Below are 27,843 nucleotides of genomic sequence, written 5' to 3'. Positions count from 1 at the left end.
GGCAGAGTGTGGATTTTGATCTTACGCCTGATTTTTACTTGGTTAAGCATGCATGCTACAATAGCTAATCTAAAGCACATGCAATGTGTTAGGACGCATTGTGTGATTGTAGATCAAGGCTATTTTTGCCGTTGACACTGGCATGCAACTAAGTAAATCAGGCTTTACTCTGTTCGGCTCCTGACCTTGGTTAACCATCTGTGACTAAGCCTCTTTAAGTTCTCCCTACTAGCTTCCACTTTGATCCCCGCGACACGACAGCAGTGTGCATTCCCCCTTTTCAGGCATACGGACTCGTCACCTTTCTGTGAAATCCTCTGTTTTGGAGTCATAAATGGATCCACTTGCACCAGGTGTTCTCAAACCTGACCCCCAAAATAAACATATTTGAACTGGGGACCCCCACCTTGACAAGCACTTGGAATTGTAGGTATTACATTTAATGTGACTCGGTTCCACAGGTAAATATTGTGAAAATAGCAGATCTACATGCTTGCTCACAAGGTGCTTGCTCACGAGCATGTAGATCATCACAATGTTTGCCTGTTGCTTACTTAATATTTAACAGTTTGGCCAGTTCGGTATTAAAACGGTTTTGAAAGTCCTTAAATTGTCACTTTATCCCATACTCAGGATCAGAACTTCCGTCCTCCAGACTGTATGACGGGATCATTTGCAAATTGTGGGAGTCAATAGTGGCCAGTCTAGCTGATGGATGGATGGATGGATGGATAGATATAGAACTTCCTCCAACACAAAGACTAATTAGCTGATGATGTATATATGTATGTAGCAACTTCCCCAACTTGAGGCAATGACTCTTCATACCTCAGACAACTGCTTTTTCACCAGTTATGGAGAACTTTTCTCATTTAAATTTTAAATTTTTTATCCCATGATTTTGTAACCCATTTTTTTCACCCAGTACCAATTGCCTAAGCTATGTAATCCTGGGCTCTGCTCTCCCTCTGCCGCCTCTGGGGAGACAACGGAGTGACCTCATGCTTCCTTCAATGCATGAGTAGTCCAAGTTGTTTCTTTTCACCTGACAGGGGGGATTTTCCCAGTATGGACGTAGCGCGTGCAAGGAACACGTTATTCAAACCAGTTCCTTTCTCCTCCATCAGGGAGGCAGTATAGATACCACAGGATTACCGCATGTTTTTGTGAGGGTATCTACCCTGCTTTAAAAAAAAGCAACTGTTAATGACTTAGCATGGACTAGTATGTAAACATCTGAAGTTGTCTCTTATCTGTTGCCCTACCTTTTTTAAGGGACAGTCAAATTGCACTGCTCCATACTTTTGAGTTTTTGTGCCACGTGGACCAATCACATCTGTGTCCACTTAAAGTGTGTGTGTGTGTGTGTGTGTGTGTGTGTGTGTGTGTGTGTGTGTGTGTGTGTGTGTGTGTGTGTGTGTGTGTGTGTGTGTGTGTGTGTGTGTGTGTGTGTGTGTGTGTGTGTGTGTGTGTGTGTGTGTGTGTGTGTGTGTGTGTGTGTGTGTGTTGCTGTGGTGATTAGAGGTAATGGTTAAATAGGATCATGGACTCAGCCAGGGCACAGATAGGTGGATGGATGGATGCGTGTTTCCAGAGTACTACTACACTGTAAAATCCACAGTGTTCATTTGTTAACTCATGAGAGTCTACAACAATTGTAACCAAATGGACCCTTAAGGTTATTCATGGGTTGCATTTGTAGTCCTAAACCGGCCATATTGAGGACCAACACAGGTGTTCAATTTGTCTGATTGGCATAGAACCAATGTTCTATGTTAATCCGAACACCTGTGTTGGTCCTCAAAATGGCTGGTGTAGGACTACAAATGCAACCCATGATACTAGTTACAGTTATATTATTCAGTGGTTCCCAAAGTGGATTTCAGGTTCCTTTTTATGGTGGTCTAAATTGACCCTTACACATCTGTAACTTTGACAGTGTACAAATGGAACCAAATGGACCCTAACGAGTCCATTTGGTTCCATTTGTACACTGTCAAAGTTAAGGGTATTCCAATTAGACCTTGAGCACTGGTATTATTATACTGTGCTCAAGGTCTAATTGGACTCAACTACATTTACTGCTAACTTGATCTCTTGAATGTAACTGTAGAGTCTAGAGTCTAGACTCTTCACCCTCCTGGCCCCCAAACTGGAATAAATTCCCCGTTGCACTTAGAACTGCAGACTCACTCCGTAGCTTCCACCGTGGGGTTAAGACTCACCTCTTCAGACTCCACCTTAGCCCATAGCACTTACTCTGTTGCCCTTGCCTACCCTCAATCACCATGAAGTAATTTAGACAAAATGTAAAAATCGCATTTACAACGTTACAATTTGAAGTTTTTTACTGAATCACCTGAAGCACCTCTTGGTCTAACTGTTTTCTTAGATTTATCTACAATTTGTTTCCCCCATTTGATGTATTGATGTTGATGATACTATTGTAAGACGCTCTGGATTAAGAGCGTCTGCTAAATGCTTAAATTGTAAACAGGGTTCCCACGGTCATGAAATTCCTTGAAATATTTAGAAATTAGAAAAAACTTTTTTCCAGTACTGGAAAGGTTTTGGAATTGATCAAGGGTGCTGGAAGGTCCTGGAAAAAATAGCTATGCATTGTCTTTGGTTATTGATTTTGTTAAACCTCTGAAATGACAAATTAAACTTTATCCAAATTGTCAAATATTAGAGGCAGAAATTTAAAAAACGTGTTTTTTCCTCAACCCTTGGTGCTCGTCATGGTGCCGGGGTCCCCACTTCAAATATGATTATTTCGGGGGTCACGACCTGAAAAGGTTGAGAACATTTTGGAAAAGTTTTGGAAATGAATTGTTAAAGATGTATGGGAACCCTGTGTAAATTGAAACTTGTGTGTGTGTGTGTGTGTGTGTGTGTGTGTGTGTGTGTGTGTGTGTGTGTGTGTGTGTGTGTGTGTGTGTGTGTGTGTGTGTGTGTGTGTGTGTGTGTGTGTGTGTGTGTGTGTGTGTGTGTGTGTGTGTGTGTGTGTGGTCAGATCGCAGCAGATGTCAGAACAGCCAAGCGGGAGCTGAAGAAGGCGAGGACGGTCCTCCAGATGGACAAACTGAAGTGCAGGAAGAGAGTCCTGCGGCGGCTCGGCTTCGCCTCTCCCTCCGACGTCATTGAGATGAAGGGACGCGTCGCCTGTGAGATCAGCAGGTAGACGCACACACGCACCACACGCTGGTGCACATGTAGGTTTATTTTATTTTAGAGGACTAACCGTTGTCTTGTCGTTACTCGTGCAGCGCTGACGAATTGCTCCTGACAGAGATGATATTCAACGGTCTCTTCAATGATCTGACAGCTGAACAGGCCACATCGTTGCTGTCCTGCTTTGTCTTTCAGGAGAATGTAAGAACACATGCACACACTTGCATGCATGCAGACATACAATACACACATTTCACAGTGTACAGTGTGCGTGAATAAAACACTTGGATGAATAGAGAACAAAGAACATGGCTGCGGGGGTGGCACCAAACCAACAAATAAAACAAAACTAGTTACTTCCTGACTGGGATCCACAAGAAAGGAAGTGAACTAAACCCTACTTGACTATACGTACTAACCTGACCTGTCAAACATAACATTTGTATTAGCGATAAGGTCTTGCTGCGCGGTCATTATGGCGTATATGGACACGACGGGCTAATAATTAGAATTATCAGCCTGAAGTGTCCATATACGCCATAATGACCAAGCAGCAAGACCTTATAGCACTTATTACCCGGCTAATAAATACAATTAATAATTTGACTCGAAACTAAAAAGAAAATGAAGTATTTCCTTGTTTACAGACGGCTGAAAGTGTTCCACAAGTGTTGCGCTGGGCGTCCCCCCACGGGTCGCCTTGGAAAACAAGGAAGTGCTGATCAAATAAACCCATGTTCTGTTACTACGTTGTCTATTTCTCGCCTCAAATGTTTTTAAAAACATTCTTGAGAGCTTACATGGCTGACATGTTGGATACGGTACTAAATTCACACAGTGCATCCTGACTGCAGCAGGTGCTCTGAGCCGTTGATGAGCAGCGGTGAATTATAGAGCGGAGCAGTCATTATACGCCTATAATTCACAGCTGATTTCAGCGCTCGACCAATCAGAATCAAGCATTCAAACAAGCCGGGTAATAAAATCTGGTAACTACCTGTTAAGCACAAAGTGCCTTTTTAAAGTGAACGAAATCACAGGTCTGTTATAAAAGCAGAGGCACTGAGATAGACTTTATCATCAGAGTGATGGCTCTGGCAGGCTTGTGATTGGTGGATGTAGAAGAAGGAGGAGACGAGAGGTAGACTAGAGCACAAGAGGTCGATCCGAGTCCCCTCCGACACAGCTGATCACATTTTCACCGGACCTAATGGACCAGTGGTTCTCAAGCCTTTTCATTGTAAGGGCCCCCGTAACTCTGAGACTCTTTTACAGACCTGTAAGGGTCCATTTGGCACCCTGAGAGTCCCTGGACCCCAATTTTTAGAACCATGTTAATGGACATTGAAAGAGACTGCACCATATAATCGTTACTCACGTGACCCGTAACAATACATATACATAACTACATTCACAGAAATATCCACATATTCCTCTTAATTCCAGGTAACCGTTATTGGGACCTTTTTTCCAAATACAAGCAACCCTTGCTCATTCTGAATGCCTTCTTGGCTAGCTCCCAACCACTGAAACTAAAGCACTGAAGTAACAAACTAATGATGTAATGACTGATGCTTGTTTTGTCCGTGAGGCAACCCTAGCAACAGATGTCTTCCTAAAACCTTTGATCAGCCTCCACATCAGCGCGATGATCATCTTCACACAACCAATGACAAATAAGTGTGCGTGTCAATGCCAAACTCTGGCTATTGTCTCACGGCTCATTGGGGGCTCATTGGCTCCTTGCTGTTGTGTGTGTACTTCTCTTGTTCTTCATTTGTCACTGACTCACTCAGCAGACATGCAGCTGTTCCACTCTTATCTAGTTCCACACAAAGGCTCTTCTGTCTTCTGTATTATATACACAGCTGAGCCCATTATTGGTTTCACCACTTAAGCCCTATTTTATGTACGATGGTGCTCTTTTTATGCCTTGTGTTTGTAGATCTGCTATTTCTACAAAAACATTGAAAATGTTTGCCCAGGGGCGCCCGCTGGCCACATAGGCATGGATGCCTGGCGGCGTTTTCGCCGGTTCAATTCCCGATCCGGACGACCTTTGCCGCATGTCACTCCCCATCTCTCCCCCCATGTCCTGTCAGTCTACTGTCCTATCAATAAAGGCATAAAAGCCCAAAAACAAATCTTTAAAAAAAGGAAATGTTTGCCGATACTGAAATGACAAATAGCATAGCTAGTTTGAAAGTTAACCGCATAGCCGATCTACAAGCTCACCACCACACGCCGCTATTAGATGCCTTCTCGGGTGAAATGAATGCTGTGTTTTATTCTCTAATTCAGGCCAGCGAGATGCCCAAACTGACTGAACAGCTTGCTGGGCCACTGAGACAAATGCAGGTAACACAGAAAAAGATACACAGCATTAATGCTTAATTTATGATTCATTGTATAAGCGTGCCGCTTTGCGATGCGACCACATTGTCACCCTTTTCCCCCCTGTTGAAAATGTTTTATTTGCTGCCATTAGCCATAATTACACAATGTGTTTTAAAAACCCAATTTACTTAGTTCCACCAGTGCTCTATAATGGTCTATTATTTCCCTCTTCGCCCAAACTTCATTGATTTAATATTCCAACGGTAGTAGTATTAAAAGACATGTGTGCCCTCAGGAGTGTGCAAAGCGCATTGCCAAGGTGTCAGCAGATGCCAAGTTGGAGGAGTGCCAAGACGAGGAGTCCTATCTGAACCAGTTCAAACCCCACCTCATGGACGTGGTCTACACCTGGGCCAACGGCGCCACCTTCGCTCAGATCTGCAAGATGACCGATGTCTTTGAAGGTCAGATATAGACCGCTGCGTAGGGGTGGGCGATATGGTGATAATTATCGTTGAGACGATACAATGTCTCCACGATATGCCTCGTCAGAGATATCGTTTATATCGTGATACAATTGAGGGAGCCTTATAAAGAAATCCTGTTTAATTGTTAATACAGAGATTCATGGCAGAATTCAATTTAAACCTGCATTTTGGTCTAAATCAGTAGTTCTCAAACTTTAAAATGTCAAGGTCTCCCCTTAAGTCTGACAGTATACAAATGAAACCAGATGGACCCGTCCATTTGGTTACATACTTGTAAAGTTCAATTTAGACCTCCCAAAAGGAACCCAGAGAGTCTAGTTTTTGTCAAGTAACTTGAAACATAACCATAAAAACCAACGTGAAAAAGAATTGTGATTAAATCGTATATCATGATACAGCTTGGGAAAATATTGTGATATTGTATCCACCCCTACCGCTGCTATCTAATTTCAAATGCATTTAGTTATATACTCATGTTAACTTTATGAACCTAAATACATTGGACATAAAAACAATAATACTACTACTATACTAGTCATTAAGCTACTAATATATATATATATGTTTTAAAAATTTGTTTTGGGGCTTTTTTTTATGCCTTTATTTGATATGATAGTAGACTGACAGGAAATGGGGTGAGAGATGGGGAATGACATGTGGCAAAGGTCGTCCGGATCGGGAATCGAACCGGCGACACCAGCATGCATCATAGCCTAGTATGTGGTATGCTTAACCACTAGGCCAGCGGGCGCCCCATTAAGCTACTAATATTGACTGACTGAGTTAAAGCAGCTCATGTTTGGAATTGTAACAGCTGAAATCAGTAATATATCAGTATTCCGGTATTAACCTGCGGGCCGCATTAAGCGCAGGTGGGGCAGCATGTGGCCCCCGGGCCGCCAGTTGCTCATGTATGGTCTAGTATAAGCTCATGCTTCCTTCAATGCATGAGGAGTGAGCAACCGCGCGACCGACTGCGGCTACTGTGTTTCTATGCATGCATTATAGTGTGTGTGTGTGTGTGTGTGTGTGTGTGTGTGTGTGTGTGTGTGTGTGTGTCGCTGCAGGTAGCATCATCCGCTGCATGCGGCGTCTAGAGGAGGTTCTGAGACAGATGTGTTCGGCTGCCAAGGCCATCGGCAACACTGAGCTGGAGAAGAAGTTTGCTGAGGGTAAGAAGCCTTGAGCATGATTCACACTCCCATTATACAATACCTTCAGACTCCAGGGTATAAATTAAGTTTACTCCTAAGCCCAGTAGGCTTATGTCAGCCATTAGGCTGCGCCACAAATTGTAGTTTATTAGCCAAATGAAACATTATGATGTTTAGGTCATTATTATGACATTATGACGTAACTCGAAACTCATTGTGAGATTGTATCCCAAAACATGATGTGTGTGTGTAAACAAACACCAGTGTAATCACGATGTCAGAGTCAAAAGTGCATCATCAATCAAGTCGTCATGAGACAAATTGTGGTTTACAGTCTTCAGAAAAGGCGGAAAAAAATTAAAAAAGGTTTGGTGTTACCAATGTTTGGTTGTTGGTGAAAAGCAGTTTTTAAAACATAGTATGGAGTTTACAAGTAAGGAGATGTCTGCTCGCTTCAGCCAACAGTCGGTAGAAGGACTCGTCGGTGCTCAACGAGGACAAACTCAACTGTTTGCAAAAAGCATACTACCTGCCTGGGCACTTCATAAATGACTACCCAAATAAAATAATGGAGCACTCGACTGGTCTGCACTTTATAGTCTGGGGGCCGAAACGGATATTGAGACATATGCACTGCAGCTATCAAGGGGTAGAAGTTGCCAATGCCAACCTATTCAGAACTAATTTTTAACCCCTTGTGATGGGTTCTAGCCTGGTTGGCATCTCTGAAAATGATTTTTAAGTCATTTTACCACTGTACACTTATTAAGTGGTAAAATCGGATTTTGCTGCTATAATGTTGAGCAGATTTGCAAATGTAATTCTACTGCTAATGTGGTAATATAATGAAAATATAGGTAGCAAAGCTAATATTAGTTGATGCTGGCTAAAGTGATGATGAATATTATTATTTCAAGAGCATGATGACCTGGTTTGCGGCTTATGATCACAGACATGATACATGATATAAACCGTTGGTCCATCACCTACAAGGAATGTGCAACCTTGGTAGAGGATACCAGATCATTTTTTGGACTGACCCAAATATAATAATGGAGCACTCGACTGGTCTGGTATTGCAGGGGTGACTGACGTTTCGATGTTTAACACATCTTCCTCGATGATTCACAATGGACATGTTCCTCATCTCTTGATTGATTTGAAAATATGAGATTCGTTGCACTTTTATTTTCAATATTGAGCCTATAATCCTTTCATGTATGTGTGTGTGTGTCTCTTTTGTCTTCAGGAATTACAAAGATCAAGAGAGATATTGTGTTTGCCGCCAGTCTCTACCTATAAACACCTTCCTCACGCACCGCAACATTGGATTTGTTTAATAAACTGTTAATGGAGAAAATTAACAGAATTATGGTTGATTATTCCACTTATATCATGGCCACTTCCCACACAGAAATTGCAAAATTAAGAATTGTTAATTCGTATTCGTAGCAGTATATGACCTTTAAATATATGTGGCACAATCTTCACCAACCTTGGTATAAATATTACCGTGATTCTACAGTGAGTTGGAGACGCTCTACTCAACGACAAAGGAATGAATGAATGTTCTCTGGCCATGTTATAATTCTCTTTAACCATCTGTCAGTCTTCCTGTTCGTTCTGTTCCTGTCCTCTGGATTTGTTTCAAATTGTATTTCCAAATTCTGATTTGAGTTATTAGCAATTAGCAATTTTTTGTTTTATATTTTTATTGAAATGTATGTATTGGGCAAACTCATCTTTTGCAGGATAACCACACTATTTTATGATGACGTGCAATGGTGTTCAGCACGAAAATAGCCGATCTTCAAGCTCGCACTACTCATACACAGTGCATGTGAGCTTGTAGATCTACTATTTTTGCTGGTACGCCAGGTCGAAATGTTTCTGTTATTTTAAGCTATGGTCTTCTTATCAAGGATAGCAGTGAATACTTTTATTCAGGAATAAATCCTTTGTACCGAATGCTCAACTGTTGATTTATGCATTCAATGCATGTTTCATGTTGCCAGCTTGGATTTCTGAGCAAGGATTCACAAATCCCTACAGTAGAATACTTCATTGTAATAATTTAAGTGAATATTTCTGTTTCTGCTTATGCCCGCCCCATTGCAAGACGTAAAGTGGTTCATTGTGATTTTATTTTGACTTGGCAAACAAAGAATACAATTTGAGACTTTATTTGTACTCATGGCTTTATTTTTTTTATGTTTGGTTTAATTCAAAAACCAGGACTTCAACAAGACATTTGTACATATCTGTAACACGCTTTCAATAAAAAAAAAAGAAAACGTCTATATCATTCTTTTTACTTACAGATTATACAAAAGTAAGGTATTTTATCAGTTTGCTTATCTTATATTTATATTAATTCTTGGACATACGTAGCTGTGCTAGCAGCAGTTAGCAGTACAGCGAAGGCAACATGGGACTCAAAACTGTCAATCTAGTTTCCAGCTTTGACCAAAACACGAGGCAAGTCACATTTGTGTAAAAAGGTTGGATCCTGATTGAATAAGGCTGTCCTCTCTTCTATTGTTGTGTGTTGTGTATTCTTTATTCATTGTTCAATATGCTGCCATGGGGGTGGGCGATATGGTGATAATTATCGTTGAGATGATACAATGTCTTCACGATATGCCTTTTCAGAGGTATCGTATATATCATGATACAATTGAGGCAGCCTTGTAAAAAAATCCTGTTTAATCGTTAATACAGAGATTCATTGCAGAATTGCATTGCAGAACCTCATTTTGGTCTAAATCAGTAGTTCTCAAACTTTAAAATGTCAAGATCTCCACTTAACTCTGACAGTATACAAATGAAACCAAATGGATTTGGTTTCATATGTATACTGTCAGAGTTACATACGTAAAGTTCAATTTAGACCTCCCAAAAGGAACCCAGAGAGTCTAGTTTTTGTCAAGTAACTTGACATGAAAAAGAATTGTGATAAAATCGTGTATCGTGATACAGCTTGGGAAAATATCGTGATATTGTATTTTTCCATATCGCCCACCCCTATGCTGCTATACCCATGAACAAGGAATTATCCATTTTCATTTTCCGTTGTTTGAAAACAAGTCGACTCCCCATTCCTTGTAGCCTCGTAAACCGCCGCCTCCTGAAATTCTGATTCAATTTCTACTCCTAGTGAGCAATTAGAAGGTCACTCCAGGAGGAGGAGGTTTATGAGGCTACATTCCTTGCCCTATGGCAGCTGAAGCTACTACTGGAAGGCTTTTGTCATTTTGGTTTTGTCAGGTGAAGATGTATTCGGTGTAAATGTATCAATTCAATTGGTCATCGCTTTTTGCATGGATGCAGCTAATTGTAACAGCCATTTAACCATAGTGCATCTTATGCTGTGGAATGTCCCTCATAACGCAGTAGAGGGAAAACTGTTTGTCGGAGGGGGTGAGCAGATTTTGAAGATCGATGATGAGGCACAAAAATGTTTCAACCATTCTGGCAGGAGCTTAAGAGGCAGCAGAGTTCAGAGTCCAGTCCGATGCTGACGACACACTTCAGAAAAGAGAAACACACACATTGTGTTGTGTGTCGTGTTATGAAACCTTCATAGTGTGCAGATTATTTTCATACCCTGTGATGAAGAGAAATATCGCACGATGCACTGGACCCAGCCAACAGACATAATATTTGCAGTCAGACAAAAAATAAAAAAAAACTCAAATACATTAAATCATAGTGGTGCAATTAACTTAAGATTGACTCTAGATCAGCAATCCCAATCGATATGGAGTTGCTGACTCCAACAAAGGAAAAGCACAAAGCGGGGTTACATTCACAGGTTTCCCTCGCCAGCAGTGGTTGAACCCTTTAGTGGGCGCATGCGTTGAAGTCTTCCCAACACTGGCTCAGCAGGTAGTACATGCTATATGGTTCCTGTACATCCAAAAACCTTCACCCCCGACATAACTGTCAGCCACTTCACTTGAGCTTAAAGGCTTGATTAAGCCCCATTCATACTTAAATCACACGGCTGTGTCGCCCAAATAGCCGACCCACAAGCTCACAACTGGTTGCGGATGCGACATGTTGTGAGCTTGTAGGTCTGCTATTTGCAGAATGTGATGTCTAGTGTGCGACAGAGCATAAATTAGGCTTTTAGGCGCTTATGTCATCACTTTACTCCTGGTGGAGATGCTGTAAGACCTGTCTTGTCTGTAGCTATGCAGCCACTTAAATCTAGTTGAATTGAATCTGGGGAGCAGCAGCCAAGATGTTAAACGCAGTCTCAAACTCCCCCTTTTTGTTTTGTATTTTGTAAATAAAGATGTACGGTCATCCTCTAGCTTAAGTGGATTTAAAGCAAGGACAATGAATGAAGCACTTCTACGAACACACATACTCCATCAGCGATGCTCTATATGTCCATGCAGAGTATATGAGATTAAATGGAGGGCTATAGAGAGTGTTTGATCCCTGTGTTTCCGTGTGGCTTTTTAGTTGGGGCTGTCAAAGTTTGCGTTAGTGGCCGACTCCTGAAGGGTCGTATGGGGGATGTCAGATTCCTTCTTGGGCTCCACGCGGTTCTTGAAGAAGTCGGACACGCAAAACACCTGTAGAGAGAGAAAGAACAGTGTGTGTCATCGTTTGCATGCTGCATTCCCTTGTGATTAATTCATCCATTATATAATTAGAGAGAGAGGTCAGTCAGTCAGTCAGTAGGTCAGTCACAATGCATTTCCACCTTTATCTCTTCAGCAACTGATCCCAATTTTCACATGGCATTGGCCATTAGCATTATACAGACGCTGACGGAGCCCGATTTAAATTTTTCCCAAATTCAAGCTATTTATTAGCGTTTCTTCACCACTTCTGTACAGCACAGCCTGTTCAGCTCAGCCTGTTGTCAGGGTTACGGTCTGTTCCTCCAGGCCATGGGATCCCATAGCCCCACACACACCTCTCTCACAGTTAGGAATGTTGCAGTGAAGAGACACACATTCTCTCTCTCTCTCTCTCTCTCTCTCGCATGGGTCATGCATGCACTGGGTCATCTTCCAACGGGTATGGAAATCATAAATACACTCCTCCATGGGCTGCTCCTTACATTATGATGCTCCCACATATTCTCACGCACGCACCAGTTACAGTAACTTTCCCCACAACCCACACATATTTTGGAGCACATATCTTTGTACGGGTAAGGTCTAGTATCTGTTAAAATGAAGGACTGACACAATAAACGTAATTCCCATTGTTCTGATGAGAGGACAATGGGAACGTTTAAATTATGTTGTGTTTATTCATGAGCTTTGTCCATGACTAGGGCATTCACCAAATATTCGAATATCAAAGTCACTATTCGACGTTGTTCACCGAAGTCGAATATTCGCTTATTTTTTATTTTTTATATTGTTTTGTCTTTTAAAATACTGTATATATATATTTCTTCGTGGTTTATAAAGCTTGGCTAGATAGGAAGTCATAAGAACCCTGACAAGCACATGGAATTGTAGGTATTACATTTAATGTGACTCGGTTCTGCAGATACATATTGTGAAAATAGCAGATCTACATGCTCACAACGCCTCACAACGCAAGGAATACTAAAAATCACTATTCGTGAATGCCGTATCCACGACTAACTGATTTAAATTAATCCCATCAAACTTTAGCTCCAGTTTCCCTCCCAGAGCCTGTTGCCAGACTAAGAAACTGAAAGATATTCGCCCCCTGAATAGGGACACTTGGGTAAGATGCGGCAGGCCTACTTACCACCAGAATGGCCATCAGAGCGCCCTGTAGCAGTCCGGTCAGCACGTCGCTCCAGTGGTGTTTATAATCAGACACCCTGGACAGTCCTGTGTACACCGACGCAGCGATCAGGAAGAACTGGAGCGTAGGTCGCAGGAGCCTGGCCCATTCAACCTGGAGTCTGGCCTGGAGGTACAGCTGAGAGAGAGACATGGCAGTAGAGATGCAACAGTTAATAGAATTACGGGTACACATTATTGTGTATCATTATTTTATGCTTTAACTATGGTGCCGCGCTGGGAGCTTGTAGATCTGCTATTTTTGAAAAATCGTGAAAATTAGAATTTTTACCCGATTCTATAAGTGTCTTTTGAATCGTAGATTTTTTGAAAAACCTATGTTTCTATGTCAGCAATCTGGCTCGCCATCGTCAAAGAAAAGTAGTCTGTTCTTGAGAGACTACTCTGTCAGTGGTTCTCAAACCTTTTCATGTGAAGGACCCCCAAACTGATATTTATTTGGCCACGGACCTCCATCTCACAATATTTAGTTCCAGGGACCACCCAGAAGCAAAATTTGAGTTACAAACGTTCACTTTGAAAATACATGCATTCAAAGATTTGCTCACATTTTCAAGACTTTTTCAAAAATAGCAGATCTACAAGCTTGCATATATTTTATAAAATATTTTTTTCTAAATACAATAACGCAAATAGCGAAAAGCAGATCTAGAAGCTCGCAAAGCATCGAAATATTGTAGGTTGGCTATTTTTGCTACATCTACTGTAATAAAAATAAAACGCTTCTCGATTATTCATTGAATCAAAAAAGGAATCGATAGACTCGTCGCTAAGAAAATAATTCCAGGGCTTGGAGCGCAAAGGGCACATTTTGTCGAAAAATACTTTTAAGTTCTCTATGAGCTCTTATCAGATGGTAAAATAATATGGTCACCCGGCGGCAATCAACCTTTAAGAATAGCAATATCTTTTATAAGGTGCATATGATTAATAATCAATCAGTTTAACTGCCAATGAGATGATATAATCATTAGGCTACCACAATCTATCTAGTTAATGAAAAAGGAACCAGTTATCTAAAGTAAAATCTAGAGTAGACAATTATCACCCATTTTTTCCTCCGCCCCGCCCCCCCTGCCCCCCCCCCCCCCTGTTCAACACGCTGGCTGACAGGCACCGGCCCAGCCTGTAGGTCCCTAGTAGGCTCGGCCTCCCCGCCCAAACTCGCCCAATTGTGTTCGGGACGCCCGGGCAAGCCGGATGCACCACCCGACCCGAGGCCCACTTGTTATCTAATCTAACAGTTTATTACTTGGGTGGAGATTATGGAAGCCTTATCTTACTGGAAAATGTTCTGTTGATGTAACGTCATCCTTTCCAATGTGACATAAATTAGTTTTTCAAAGGGTATTTACAAAGAACTGTTGCTGTTCAGCATGTGTCTCCTAAATTTTATTATATAAACCTAGGCTTATCTTCCTATTTTACGATCCTAACGCAAATACTGTCATTTAATTGGTCGTGCAAGTGAACAGACACAGCTATTTCTAACACTTGGAAATAGCTGAGAGGGATGGTGGGTTCTGTCCATTCCAGGACGTCGTCACACTGTCTGTTCAGCCAGAAAGTGTTGGGCAGTTAAAGCAGTTTTCAACAAAAACAACAGAACTTTAAGAGCAGCTGTATTCATTCACAAACAAAGCTTTGAAGTGCGCAGATTTTCATTTTGAATCTCCATAGAATCCCAGCGCTACCGATAGGATCATTGATTACACAAAGCTTATAAGAGCCACTCCAAAAACATTGCATGTCATTGTTTGCACATGTGCAATAATACTGTGTGGCGTAATGGACATACTCCCCCATACTATGCACATTCTTCCCCAAAAGGGGTCCAGGGACCCTCATGGTTCCTTAAAGGGGTTTCAAATGGACCCTTAGTTGCAAGGGGTCCTTGCAATTTAACCCATTTAGGCCTGTACACATTATGACGCAATATTTTATGCTTTAAATATAAAAAAAATAGCAGATCTACAAGCTCACAGCGCGGCTGCGAGCTTGTAGATCTGCTATTTTTGAAAAATCGTGAAAATTAGAATTTTGACCCGATTCTATAAGTGTCTTTTGAATCCTTCTAAGACTTTTGGAAAAAAAAAAAAAACGATGTTTCTATGTCAGCAATCTGGCCAGCCATCGTCAAAGAAAAGGTCCTTTTCACTTAACTGGAGCTCAGTTAGTCTGTTCTTGAGAGACTACTATGTCAGTGGTGCTCAAACCTTTTCATGTGAAGGACCCCCAAAATGATATGTATTTGGCCACGGACCCCCATTTCAAAATATTTAGTTCCAGGGACCACCCAGAAGCAAAATTTGAGTTACAAACGTTCGCTTTGAAAATACATATATTCAAAGATTTGCACACATTTTCACGACTTTTTCAAAAATAGCAGATCTACAAGCACTCGGTGCCGCGCTGTGAGCTTGTATATCTGCTATTTTTCACTGGTTAAAGCAGTCAATAATTCTAGGCCTAAATGGGTTAAACATTTGAGCACCACAAATCAAATCAAAAAGCGGTGAGCACTGGCATAGCTCTCGTAAATTGAACATGTGACCTCGCCTCGCCTAGCAGTTATTAATCCATGAGCTGTGTAATAAAGTGATTTATTTCACCTTGACTTTAAACAGTATCTGACAGTAAACACAAATTGATATAATAATTATAATGATCAACAGATAAAGGTTTATTATAATACTTACAGCCAAGAACAGCATGCAGTACATGGAGAATGAGGAGTGTCCGGAGTAGAAGGATAACCTAGAACAAGAACAAAAGGTATATGTTTTAAGGCTCTGTAGTGACATAACAACTTAACCTAGAATTATTAACGGCTTTAACCAGTGAAAAATAGCAGATATACAAGCTCACAGCGCGGCACCGAGTGCCGCGCTGCGAGCTTGTAGATCTGCTATTTTTGAAAAAGTTGTGAAAATGTGTGCAAATATATGTATTTTCAAAGCGAACGTTTGTAACTAAAATTTTGCTTCTGGGTGGTCCCTGGAACTAAATATTTTGGGTCAAAATTCTAATTTTCACGATTTTTCAAAAATAGCAGATCTACAAGCTTGCAGCGCGGCACTCGGTGCCGCGCTGTGAGCTTGTATATCTGCTATTTTTCAATAGTTAAAGCATAAAATAATGATACACAATATAGAGTACCCGTTCTGAATGGGTTAAACCCCTAGTATCTACACCGTTGACCGGGCGGGGTCCCCCAGGTGTATATGGTCCCCTACCCTTATCCCCTCTACACCTACATCTACAAGCTCACAACGCGTTGCAAAATGTAGATCTTTCGCCGGATTTTTGAAGAATGTTCTCCTATTGTGATCATGTCCTGAATGGGGATGCTAGGGTTCATGTGGTTGAAGGACTATACCGTAGTGTTGATTTAAAAAATTCAATTTAGTTAGGGTTCGGGTTCGAACCCTTAGTCTTTTGAAGTCTTTTGAATAAAATGTAATTTAGTTGGTAATTTTAGTCATCTGAAATGTTTTAGTTTTAATTTTAGTCGACTAAATATACGATTTTAGTCGACTAAATCTACTGTTGATTTTGTCTATGAAAATGTATTTTTGCAGGCCTTGATGGTGTCGTAGTGGCTGATTTTACACCTGGTTGCTCACTGAAAATAGCAGATCTACAAGCTCACAATGCGACGCGTTGCGACGGGTTGTGGCTTGTAGATCGTCTATTTTCAGAGCACAACGCGGTGACGGGAGCGCAACCAAACATAAAATGACTTGTCTTTTAGTTCTACTGGATCTCTTCTCCACTAGTTCCTTCGTATCATTTTAGTCTAGTTTTTATTTGTTGACGAAATTGTCAATATATTTAGTCATAGTTTTAGTCATCATAGCTTAGTTTTTATTTAGTTTCTATTTGGGTAAGGTTAGGTAAGGTAAATGTATTTATAAAGCGCCTTTCAAAACAGAAGTCACAAGGTGCTGTACAATACATAAAATAAAACGAGACCATCACAAAGCAAAAACAGAACAATATGAACAATGCAACTGAATAAGCAGAACAATATAAACAATACTAAGCTTTTATACACCATAACATTTCCGAAACAAATGGGTTTTTAGCAGACATTTAAAGGCGGATTTAGTTTTCATCTGTGAAAAAAAGGTTGAACATTTTTTTGTCATAGTTTTAGTCGACGAAATCGTCACTACCGTACTGTGATCTGCAGTGGTGGGAAAAGTACTTAACACCTGACCACTGGTGATCTGACATACCCATTGTCTCAGACTAACACTATACCTGACATTACTGCCATTGTTTGTTTTATTTTCCAGGAAGAGAATGGATTCCATTCATTTCAGCACAATATTAAAAGAAAAATAGCTTGCAGGGACTTGAAACTCACTTTCAACACACTCAGTATCATCGTGTGGTTATTTTTAAATCGCAGTTATGTTATCATTCATTACATTGATTTGAGAAGTCAAGCCAAAAAGTAAACATCATAAAAAACAAGCCATTCATGAGACAATTGTAAATGTGTATGAAATATTGCCAAAGCTGTAAATAGACAATAACATCATATCAATTATGATGTATTAACGACAGTGTGATTTTCCCACTCATTAATTTCTCACGTGCAACACAAGATATGGTTGCTGTCGGGCAGAAACCTATCTCCATATAACCTTTTGTGTTTTTTTCGTAGGTTTTGGTTTCCACTACAACAGAGACAATTATAACAGACCCATCTTGGTGGCCGATCATATAGGATTCGGAACAACAACAACAACAATTACATACTTGCAGTTAAGGGAGCTTAGACCAACCAATTAAAGAACTGAAAGATAATACAGCTAGTGTTTCATTGTTCTTCAACAAAAACACCACAAAGACTTTGTGACAGGCCTTTAAAAAAGGAAACGACTAGAGGGCAAGGGCCATTGATGTCAATGAAGACGCTTATCCTGTGCGAAAGGACCACAACACATTCATGACCACACACGTGCATGAATGCACGCACACGTACGCGTGTGCACACACTAGGGATGGGACGATAAGTGATATTATCGTTTATTGTGATAAAAAACACTCACGATAATCGTATCGTGGAGATTTGATTTATCGTGATATCGTCCTCCGTCATACACTGGGATAAATTCACCTTTTATTTGCTGAGCTGCATATTCGGTACCACTTAAACCCTCTATAATTGGTAAAAGGTACTTATAATATATGTACTTGATACAGTCTTTTTTTCACTATCAAATGTCTTTGCCAAAAATATAGCCGATCTAAAAGCTCACAACGCATCGCATCGCGACGCGTTGTGAGCTTTCTTTGGAAAATGTTCCACCCCAGGATAGTGGATTTTGATTATCGCGATAATATCGTAAACCGCGATTTCTTTTGTCACAATAATCGTGATATGAAATTCTCATATCGTCCCATCCCTAGCACACACACGCGCAGTCGCACACACACAGTTTAACAATTTATTTATCTCCACACACAGGGAAAGCATACAGGGACACCAATATTTTAGGTGCAGTAAAGGTTACATTCACAAACTCATGGATATGTCCTCACACACTCACACACACACACACACACACACACACACACACACACACACACACACACACACACACACACACACACACACACACACACACCTTGTGCACTCTGACACACCTATATCTCAGACTATGTGGTCCATGGAAGAGTTAGAGTGTTTACGTCTATGAATAATGCAGTGGGTGTTAGACTGTAGTTGCTTCCTGTTTATATAAGATGCGGTTGTGCAGCGCTGTCTATGTATAGGCTAGTGACAGGGTTACGCCCAGCAACAGGTATGTATAAACACACACACACACACACACTGGGGTATGATATTACAGCACGAATCAGGGACATGCTGGGCCCCTGATTCAGCCCGGGAAAAAGAGTTGGAGAGGCCTTCATTGTGCGCTATAGAGCTGCTGCTACTCAAAGATTTGGCATTTCAGATCATGACAAGTGACAAGCCAGTGGGCCAATTACATGAGTTATATTTTGTCGTTGTCGGGTGGAAACCTTGTATTGTATATCCAAAACCGTTTGTTTTGTATTTATCATTTTAAAAAATGATTTAAACTAGTGAAAACAGACGATCTACAAGCACACAACGCCTCGCACCGCGAGGCGTTGTGTGCTTGTAGATCTGCTGTTTTCACTACTTTTGTGCGACTGCCTTGTATGATGAAGCATGGCTTTGCTTTGCCGACATTTTATTTTTAATTTTTTCCTAATGGCCGGCCTGGACCGGCCGGGAATGAACCGGCCGTTCGGGAGTTGTCCCGATTTTCCCAAAGGCCAGCACGTCCCTGGCACGAATGCCACTGTGGGGGGTGCCTGCCTGGCACAGATTGGTTTGGCATTCATGTTGGGTTTGGGCTTGGGTTTCACATTGCCATCTTCTTCACGGACAGAATCTGGACCCCCACTGTGGGACAGCACTGTGTGTCACTTCGTGCCACGCAGCGTGCTTGTACTATTTCGTGCGTAAAGCTATTTCTTTACGCTTTAGAAAAATATCGATACTTTTGGGGGTCCTTGGCACGAAAATGTTTGAGAACTACTGCACTAAAGTATAAGTAATCACTTGTTCCACCGTGGTCATTAGTGTTGTTGGCAAGAGAAACCTGGGCCCAGGGTGAGAAACACTGCTCTATACAAATACTGTAGCCGTGACAAAAGTGCTAGAGTGTCAGTGTTGGCTTGAACGCCAAACTATGTAATATTTCGGTTACGTTACACTGTAGCTCAACCTTATACAGACTTGGTGCACCAATATGTGCATGTGTGTGGTCAACAGTATCAGGTTGTCTCAGCAAGACAAACCACAGTAGCACGCACACCAATTGTCGTATTTTCTCCCAGTAGGGGTTGGTGTATCAAAAAGCATGGATACCAAGGCTAATCTGAAATTGATTGACCAAATCTGAGTCAAGTTAATTAGACTCGGAGCTGGGTGTGACTATACTGCCTACACACCTGTTGTGCATCGATGCACACAGCATACCGGTAAATCAGTCATCCCCACACACACATACATGGAGGTTGAAAGAGTCAAAAGCCTCTGTCATGACAACTGGACGATTGATTGCGGGGTTTGGCTTGCAAAGTACACTTTGATGACATCATCAAAGTGTACAGCAAGCAAACCCCACAGTCAATCCTCCATGCAGTTCTAGGCAATACAGAGGGGGGGGGGGCTTTTTTCTTATTTCCAGGAACAACTCAAAGGTATATTAACAATATAGTTGACTGTTGAAAATGGGTGGTTCTCCCCTTTAAGTACATCTATAGCAGTGGTTCTCAAAGTGACCCCCCAGGGGTCCTTGGGGGGGGGGGGGGGGGTCTAGGGGGGTCCCCATAAAAATACAGCATCACAATCACTTTAACCATTTATCCATATTTTATACCTTTGCATTGGCAATTCAAAAATAGCAGATATGCAAGCTCACCTCGCGCCACTCTGTGCCGCGCTGCAAGCGTTTGCATCTGCTATTTTAATATAAATATTCCCTTCTGGGGGTCCCTGGCACAAAACATTTTCAGATTTCATTGTCAAACCACTGAGCTCTTACAGAATGCATACAATGTTACATTGTACATAACATTCTCCTCTGTCCTCGGTGCCTTTCTTCCTGAGGTACACTGCCCAATGAAGAGCTCACATTACAGTAAGATGATCCCGACTGGAGCAGGTTACCTTACTCCCTCCTCTCCCTTGCAGCCTTTATGTGTTTGTGTTTATGATCAGCAGACAATGTTAGGCCAGACTACTGTACTGTGTACTGTGTTACTCTACTGTACTGTGTACTGTATTACTCTACTGTACTGTGTACTGTATCACTCTACTGTACTGTGTACTGTATTACTCTACTGTACTGTGTACTGTATTACTCTACTGTACTGTGTACTGTATTACTCTACTGTACTGTGTACTGTATCACTCTACTGGTATTACTCTACTGTACTGTGTACTGTGTTACTCTACTGTACTGTGTACTGTATCACTCTACTGTACTGTGTACTGTATTACTCTACTGTACTGTGTACTGTATTACTCTACTGTACTGTGTACTGTATTACTCTACTGTACTGTGTACTGTATCACTCTACTGGTATTACTCTACTGTACTGTGTACTGTGTTACTCTACTGTACTGTGTACTGTATCACTCTACTGTACTGTGTACTGTATTACTCTACTGTACTGTGTACTGTGTTACTCTACTGTACTGTGTACTGTATTACTCTACTGTACTGTGTACTGTATTACTCTACTGTACTGTACATCAGTTGGTTCCCAAACCTTTCAGGTCGAGACCCAAAAGAGATTAGACGTTTGCCCGGGACCCAAACTAGTGATTCATCAAAGTTGGCCTCACCTGGTCCAGACAAGTGCTATGGTAAAAACTGCCCAAAAGCGCCTATATTTTGGAGAAGGAAAAAAAAAACTACAGACACCCAGGCTGTGGACCATTTTGGTAGACGTTAATGATGCAGCCAGGCGCAGACTAATTACAGAGTCACAATTATTACAACACTGCTATGTATCCGTTGAGCTGCAGCCACCAGCCAGGAGATGTTCTGGATAAGGGGCGAAACATCCATGAACGTTGGTCAGCTGATGACCCTGCAGCAAAACCTATTTTTTGGAGCTGTGTGAAGCACAGGCTCCCTATACGTGGCTGTGTGGGTCTGTGTGTCTGTGTGTCTGTGTGTCTGTGTGTGTGTGTGTATGTAGCCTGAACTTCCTAAACTTCGGCACGCCACTAGTCCCACAGTTTTGCCACCACACACTCGCGCCATATGTCAAATCGACCGGCTTACTCGGGAATCGTGGGCTATTACTTTTCTAAGAGAAAGGTTCTATAGTTTAATTGATATTAATTTATTAGTGAATTAATTTTCCCCATTGACTTATAATGGGAATCGCAAAAACTCACATTCAATTATTTGTCTCTCGCAAACCATAGGGGCTAGAGTTTCAAGACTTGGAGAGGAGGTTCATAATGATTTCAAGGATTAAATGAAAAATAATTGTGTCATTTGGCCGCATGGTGGCGCCATAACACCCCACTTTACGTTTTGGCCTGTAACTCTTGAACCGTAGGTCGGAAAATTAGAAATATTTTTTCCCTGCATTCCTTGGGCCATGACGCATCTCCCCATATAGGCCACGCCCATTTGCGCCATGATAGATTGTCCGCCATCTTGAATTTTCTCCAAAACACACTTTTTGCTCCTTTTCCTACATATTTTCTTCAAATGTCACAAAAATCGGTACACATGATCACACACACACACACACACACACACACACACACACACACACACACACACACACACACACACACACACACACACACACACAGCTCCACTTCACACAGGTGTGATTTTTTGGTATGCGGTCAGGTTTAGGCCTGGCTCAGGGAGGAGGACGCCCCTGCCATGCATAGTCCACCGTGGGCACTGTTGGAGGTGCGACAGGCCCAAGGCCTAGCAGTATGACCATCCCTCTGTATGAAATAATGTATTGATAGTTATATTTTGTGATTAGTGTAAACGGCTGGTCCTGAATTGACGATTTTCTTTTCATGTGCAAGCGTGCCAATGACAAAATAAAACGAGCCTTGAACGTTGATTTATAGATACAACACTTTGACTTTGAACTTGCACTATTGTTTCTACTAATAATGATCACATTGGCGTTGTTGCCGGTGTATAATCCAACAATGACGTGAGTGTCACCCTCCTCTCACAACATTTATATGACCTGATAAGCCAGTTAAGTATTGCTTAGCTAACAAGATGAGACAAGAGTATTGAGAAAGAGTTCTGGAGGAGATGCCATGAGACAAAAGACATGCATTGTCCACACAGAACGAAAGAAAGAGAATAATTTTTTTAATATGACGAATGGAAAATGTTTTTGCTTGGTCAGAATCCGCACAGCGATGGCAAAGAATGGGAACTTGGAAGGACACTTTCTGACATACCACAAATCATTTGACAAGAGTCAAAAGTGAACCGAGAAAAAGAAAAACAGAATTGAAATTTCAAACTTCGTTGTACAGTATGTATACTATCGGAAACTGTATCAAGTCATGTCACCAAGTCCCATAAATATATATTCTTTGCGTTGTTGTTTGACGTGCAAAAATTGTGACAATATTTATCTGTGGAACCGAGTGAAACTAAAAGTAATGCCTCGACTCCTACAATTCCAAGTAGGCCTACTTGTCAGTTGTCAGGGTCAGGGGCCCAGTTCAAATATGTTGAATATTTTGAGGGGGGGTCATGGCTAGCCTGGGGCCAGCCTACTTCCGGTCGGAAGTAGGGGGCGTGGCCAGGCATGTTGTCTATACTAATGCAGCTAACTAGTAACTGCAGTATAGATCCCCACCTTGTTTTAACCATAGGTTTTAACATGTGTGGGGATGTCTAGCTGGCTAGGCTAGGTCATGGCCTGAAAAGGTTGAGAACCACTGGTCTATAAGAGGGTCTGTCTGTCTGTCTCTCTGTCTGTCTGTCTGTCTGTCTGTCTGTCTGTGTGTCTGTCTGTCTGGAGCTAATCTCACGATAGGCTGGACTGATCAGTGTCATAATGCTCACTGCCAGTAAGACACAGAAGCGCCGCTACAAACTTTTGTAATAGTTCTTCCATTTTATAATGGAAGTCAAGGATGAAACCTTGCCCAAATTTGGAGTCAAATGAATCAGAATGATATGTCACAGATAACTGGCGTCACAGGTTGGCCACATGAAGTCTGAGTCTACTAGCCTGGGTGCCACCCTGCTTGCTCCGTTCTGTGATTTGTTTTGTCACTCCGCATCACAGTCTGGAAATGATTCAGTTGACTCGTATTTCCGAACGTCAGTTGTGACGTAGGCGACGTTGTTGTTGATTGGATGTTGTCCCAGCGAATCAGAGTAGGGTTAGGGTAGCTAAGTCATCAGCCATCCAATACACATCAGTGTATTTGTCCCGCCACAGACCAATAAAAAGCCGCGTTTGGATCCCACTCACTTTCTATGTCCCTCCTCCCCTTGGAGATAGGAAGCTTTCCAGGCTGAGTAGCGGAGTGACAGAACAGATCACGGAACGGAGCGAGCAGGATGGTCTACAGCCTCCCTCACTGTATATTCTCAGTTCTCACAGCAAGCATGTGGCAACAGCACACTTCCTTATACAATACTGTCTTCATGTTTAGCTAAAGCAGACTTTTGGCAAAATGGTCTAATACTGTACTAATTACTTTTGTAATAACACTTGCAAGCTCTGCAAGTTGGGTGAGATTCCTGAAGCCAGGATTAGAAACATTTGGAGGCTGTTTTATTTTGTCAGAGAAGCGTTCTAATTGATATGGTCCTCAATTATTTTGCATGTATACCACATGTACTGTTTTATCATTTCAATCCGAAAGATTCTGCAAATAAATACTAATGGTGCATTCAGAATTTGTAGAAATAGGTTATGTTTAAGTTTGTACCCAGCAGAGGTTGTGTTAACTTCTGTAGACTATTAGAGCACACTGTTTTGCAGACAAACTTCTATTAATAACTATGAAAAACAAGGTGCATAACTCCAGAACAAATGTCTTATTTGAAACGTGACACGCTGTGAGCTTGTAAATCGTCTATTTGCTGAATGCTCACCCCCAGAATCGGGACGCTACGGTTCATGTTGTTATAACTCTATGAAAAGGAAGTGCATACTGCATAACTGTATACACGCATACCACAGAGAAACGGAAACATACCTGCCCTCATTGACCAGCCTGGTGTTTTCGCCGGTACAAGTGAAGTCTTCGATGTACCCTGCCGAGCAGTTGATAAACTTCCAGTCCGGTCTGCAGACATCCAGGAAATGCGGCCTGAGCCGCCCGATAGAATACTTGGCTATGTCAGTGAGCGACTGGCTCATGGCCGCGCCAAACAGGAAAGTACCAACAGCTTTGTAGACACAGGCCACGTAGCTGTTGGTGAAAGACGACCTGGATTTGATGCGCTTTAGATAAACTAAAAGACACTCCCCAAAGATCATCTGTAGGTGAATGAGATACAGAGGTACGGGTTAGTTTACACACATGGGACAGCATGAAGATCAAAGAATCAAATGATTGGTACAATTCGTCGCTGTGGGGGAAACCTTGTATCTAAAAACAAAAGTTTATTTTCAGTAAATGGAAAAAATAGCCATTGGAACCAATGGAGTTATTATTTATTCTCAAGCTCTTGTTGATGATTTTCATTGGTTAAAGACAGACTTAACCACTTTCAATAGCTTACAACAGCCAATCTACAAGCTTGTGAGCCTGTAGATCTGCCAGCTTTGCTATATTAGTGTGAGATTATCACACGACAAAGTATAATATTCATTAATTTATGTACAAAAACAAAAAAGATTAATTGTGTAGATCCAAGGTTCCTGGCCGACTGCAACGACTTGCAACTACAGAGTTTTACTTGTTTGATTGCTCTCAGACAGTACAACAAAGCAAAGTAAGAAATATTGAAGTAGAAATCTAATATGGAAATATAAAAATGTAATATATTTGATGACAGCAAGTAATGTGAACATTGTCTCTGCAAAGAGATGACAAAGTTCACAGATACAAAGGCATAGCTGCCGGCATAATCACAACATTGCATGAAATCTGAAATCATATAACTGATTATAAGCGTTGCCAATTACAGCATGGGTATGAAATAACATATGTGGAAAAAGGTGCAACTGGAAGGAACAAACTAAATGACCATGACTTTTAGAGGAGTGCCCACCTGAAAACAATATTGATCTTCACTAACTGAAAACAATAGATGCTCATAGGATGATGTCCACTTAAATTAAAAAATAAATTTAGACTTTCTAAAATCAAGGGAGGGAAAAAGAAAAGAGAGGGGAAAAGTATTTCACAAAGCAGATCCAGTTCAAGCTGAAACATCACCTACTTTACAAGACAAAACAAGAGTGTTTGTGTGTGTGCGCTTGTGCGTGCGCATGTGTATGAAACTCATTAGAAACGGTTACTGTTTCCAAGTCCTTGAGGACACTGATTACTAAATAAATATGTTTGTTTCGCAACATTTCTAATGCAATCGCTGTGGAGGGCTCACTCTATCCACTAGGAGCTGATGACACACTCCTGTTATTGCCTTCATCAGATCCACAGCTTGTCGAAACATTGGATAGATTATTTTACACATCATCTATAAATTGCTCAACCGCGGGGAACGGCAGGGAGGATATGGGACAAGTTGTATGACGCAGATGTACTCAGAGGCTGGCTCAGAATAGGTACATTTGCTTAGCTGATCCCCAGGCACTATATTAAAGGAGTAGTTCACCCCCAAAACTACTTTTTTTCTATTGATTATTCATGCCATGGAGACTTGAGTTTAAAAACAATGATTGGGGACCCAATTGCATTTGGGTCCCCATCCGGAATCAATGGGGGTAAATTCATTGTAATCAAATTACTGTCTTAGGAATGTGACAAAAAACAAAAATATCACTGAACTCAAGTCTCCATGCCGTGAGTAATCAATAGAAAAAAAGTCATTTTGGGGGTGAACTACTCCTTTAATGGCACTTCCCCACCGCTCCTATAGTCTCACAAGCCAGATAAATATTATATGTTATATAATTAACCCCCCCCCCCCACGCAAGCAGTACAAAGGAGGTTGTCATCATTCAGCAACCTAGATAATTAAGCTTTGAATACTTTTGATCCACAGTAGGGCAAATTTGTGCGACTGCAAAGTTGAATGATGGACTGTAACAGGCTGAACGTCAGTGAACGATGTACTGCAACAGACTGTATGAAGTACTAGTGCAGTGGTTTTTAACCAGTGGTCCTTGAGGGGGTTCCAGGTGTTCCCCAGCTAAATGATGGAGAGTTGGTAACAATGGACCCTTATAGATCCTTTAACTCTTGGGAGTGTAAAATGAAACCAAATGGACCTGTACGCTCTCAAGTGTTGAATGATTGTTAAACATCTGCATTTACTTAATTCACCAGCAGTCTACACAATTACAGAATGTAGAAGAATGTTCTTTCGATCTACGTTTACTTTGGCCCCTTTATCTCTCCTATGGTACCACATCCATACAGCATGGAGTTTGTGGACTAAATCTGATCCAACAACAACACAATATTATAAAGGTTTTGGGCCTGAGAGGCTAAATGTCATCAAATGGTGGTCCGTGGCTTAAATGCCAAATAAATAATAGACTGTGATATGGTTGAAAACCACTGATACTGTACAGTAACAGACTGTATGACGGAAGCATTTGTCACCAGTCTTGAGGGACTACATTGCTCCTAATAGCTAGGATGGGTACGTGCAGAGGACAGATTCCACGTACAGTGACTACTAACTAACCGCCATCAACAAAGGGGAACTAAATTATTATAATTATAATAATTGCACATACTCTGTTTTCTATTTATAAAGTTGAAGCGTGCGTTGAAGAAGCCTCTTGTATTGTTGATAATGAACACTGCATTGGCACGTCATCCCGCAATTCAATGAGTAACGTGTGGCTAGTGTGTCTACGTGCGTGTTCAGACGGACAGTCTTTTGTGTGAGTTCTCTTTGATATTATCTAGTACGAGACATTGGAATCCAGGCTTAACATCAAGAGAAAAACTCTTTCTGAATAAGTATAGGGAGGGTCTATTGTGTACTACTGTGTTTGCATAGAGACAAAACGCTGGTTCAGACCCAAAGGACTCTGACCACTTTCTAACTAAGAGGCTCATACAATATTTACATTCTTTCTTTCTCAAGAGGAGAGAGAGCTAAGGATCCATGAATGGCTTCTTAGCAACACAGATAGTCACCAGGCTAACAGATT

At 41.4% G+C, this 27,843-nt stretch overlaps 2 protein-coding genes across 4 annotated transcripts in view; one reads left to right on the top strand and one right to left on the bottom strand.

Moving 5' to 3' along the window:
* The window catches only part of mtrex (Mtr4 exosome RNA helicase), a 50,604-nt gene extending 42,062 nt beyond the window's left edge, over positions 1–8,542 (top strand). Inside the window, exons 22-27 of the mRNA XM_080742649.1 lie at positions 3,017–3,180; positions 3,270–3,375; positions 5,476–5,532; positions 5,807–5,975; positions 7,067–7,171; positions 8,403–8,542. Of these exons, the coding sequence (XP_080598775.1) occupies positions 3,017–3,180; positions 3,270–3,375; positions 5,476–5,532; positions 5,807–5,975; positions 7,067–7,171; positions 8,403–8,455 (654 nt within the window). The 3' untranslated portion in view covers positions 8,456–8,542. The remainder of the gene's footprint in view (positions 1–3,016; positions 3,181–3,269; positions 3,376–5,475; positions 5,533–5,806; positions 5,976–7,066; positions 7,172–8,402) is intronic.
* The window catches only part of plpp1a (phospholipid phosphatase 1a), a 247,506-nt gene that overhangs the window by 203,575 nt on the left and 16,088 nt on the right, over positions 1–27,843 (bottom strand). For 2 of the 3 annotated variants that reach the window (XM_080742650.1, XM_080742651.1), the window contains exons 3-6: positions 24,743–25,026; positions 15,660–15,717; positions 12,902–13,078; positions 8,475–11,739 (exon numbers count right to left, since the gene is read on the bottom strand). In XM_080742650.1, the coding sequence (XP_080598776.1) occupies positions 11,623–11,739; positions 12,902–13,078; positions 15,660–15,717; positions 24,743–25,026 (636 nt within the window). In that variant the 3' untranslated portion in view covers positions 8,475–11,622. Of the gene's footprint in view, positions 1–8,474; positions 11,740–12,901; positions 13,079–15,659; positions 15,718–24,742; positions 25,027–27,843 lie in introns of those variants that run through there. The other variant, XR_013962748.1, reaches the window with a different exon arrangement.

Source organism: Nannobrachium achirus, assembly GCF_963921795.1.
Source record: "Nannobrachium achirus genome assembly, chromosome: 15".
Taxonomy (NCBI): domain Eukaryota; kingdom Metazoa; phylum Chordata; class Actinopteri; order Myctophiformes; family Myctophidae; genus Nannobrachium; species Nannobrachium achirus.
The sequence above is the reverse complement of the archived record's forward strand: the minus strand, read 5'-3'. Positions and strand labels throughout refer to the sequence as shown.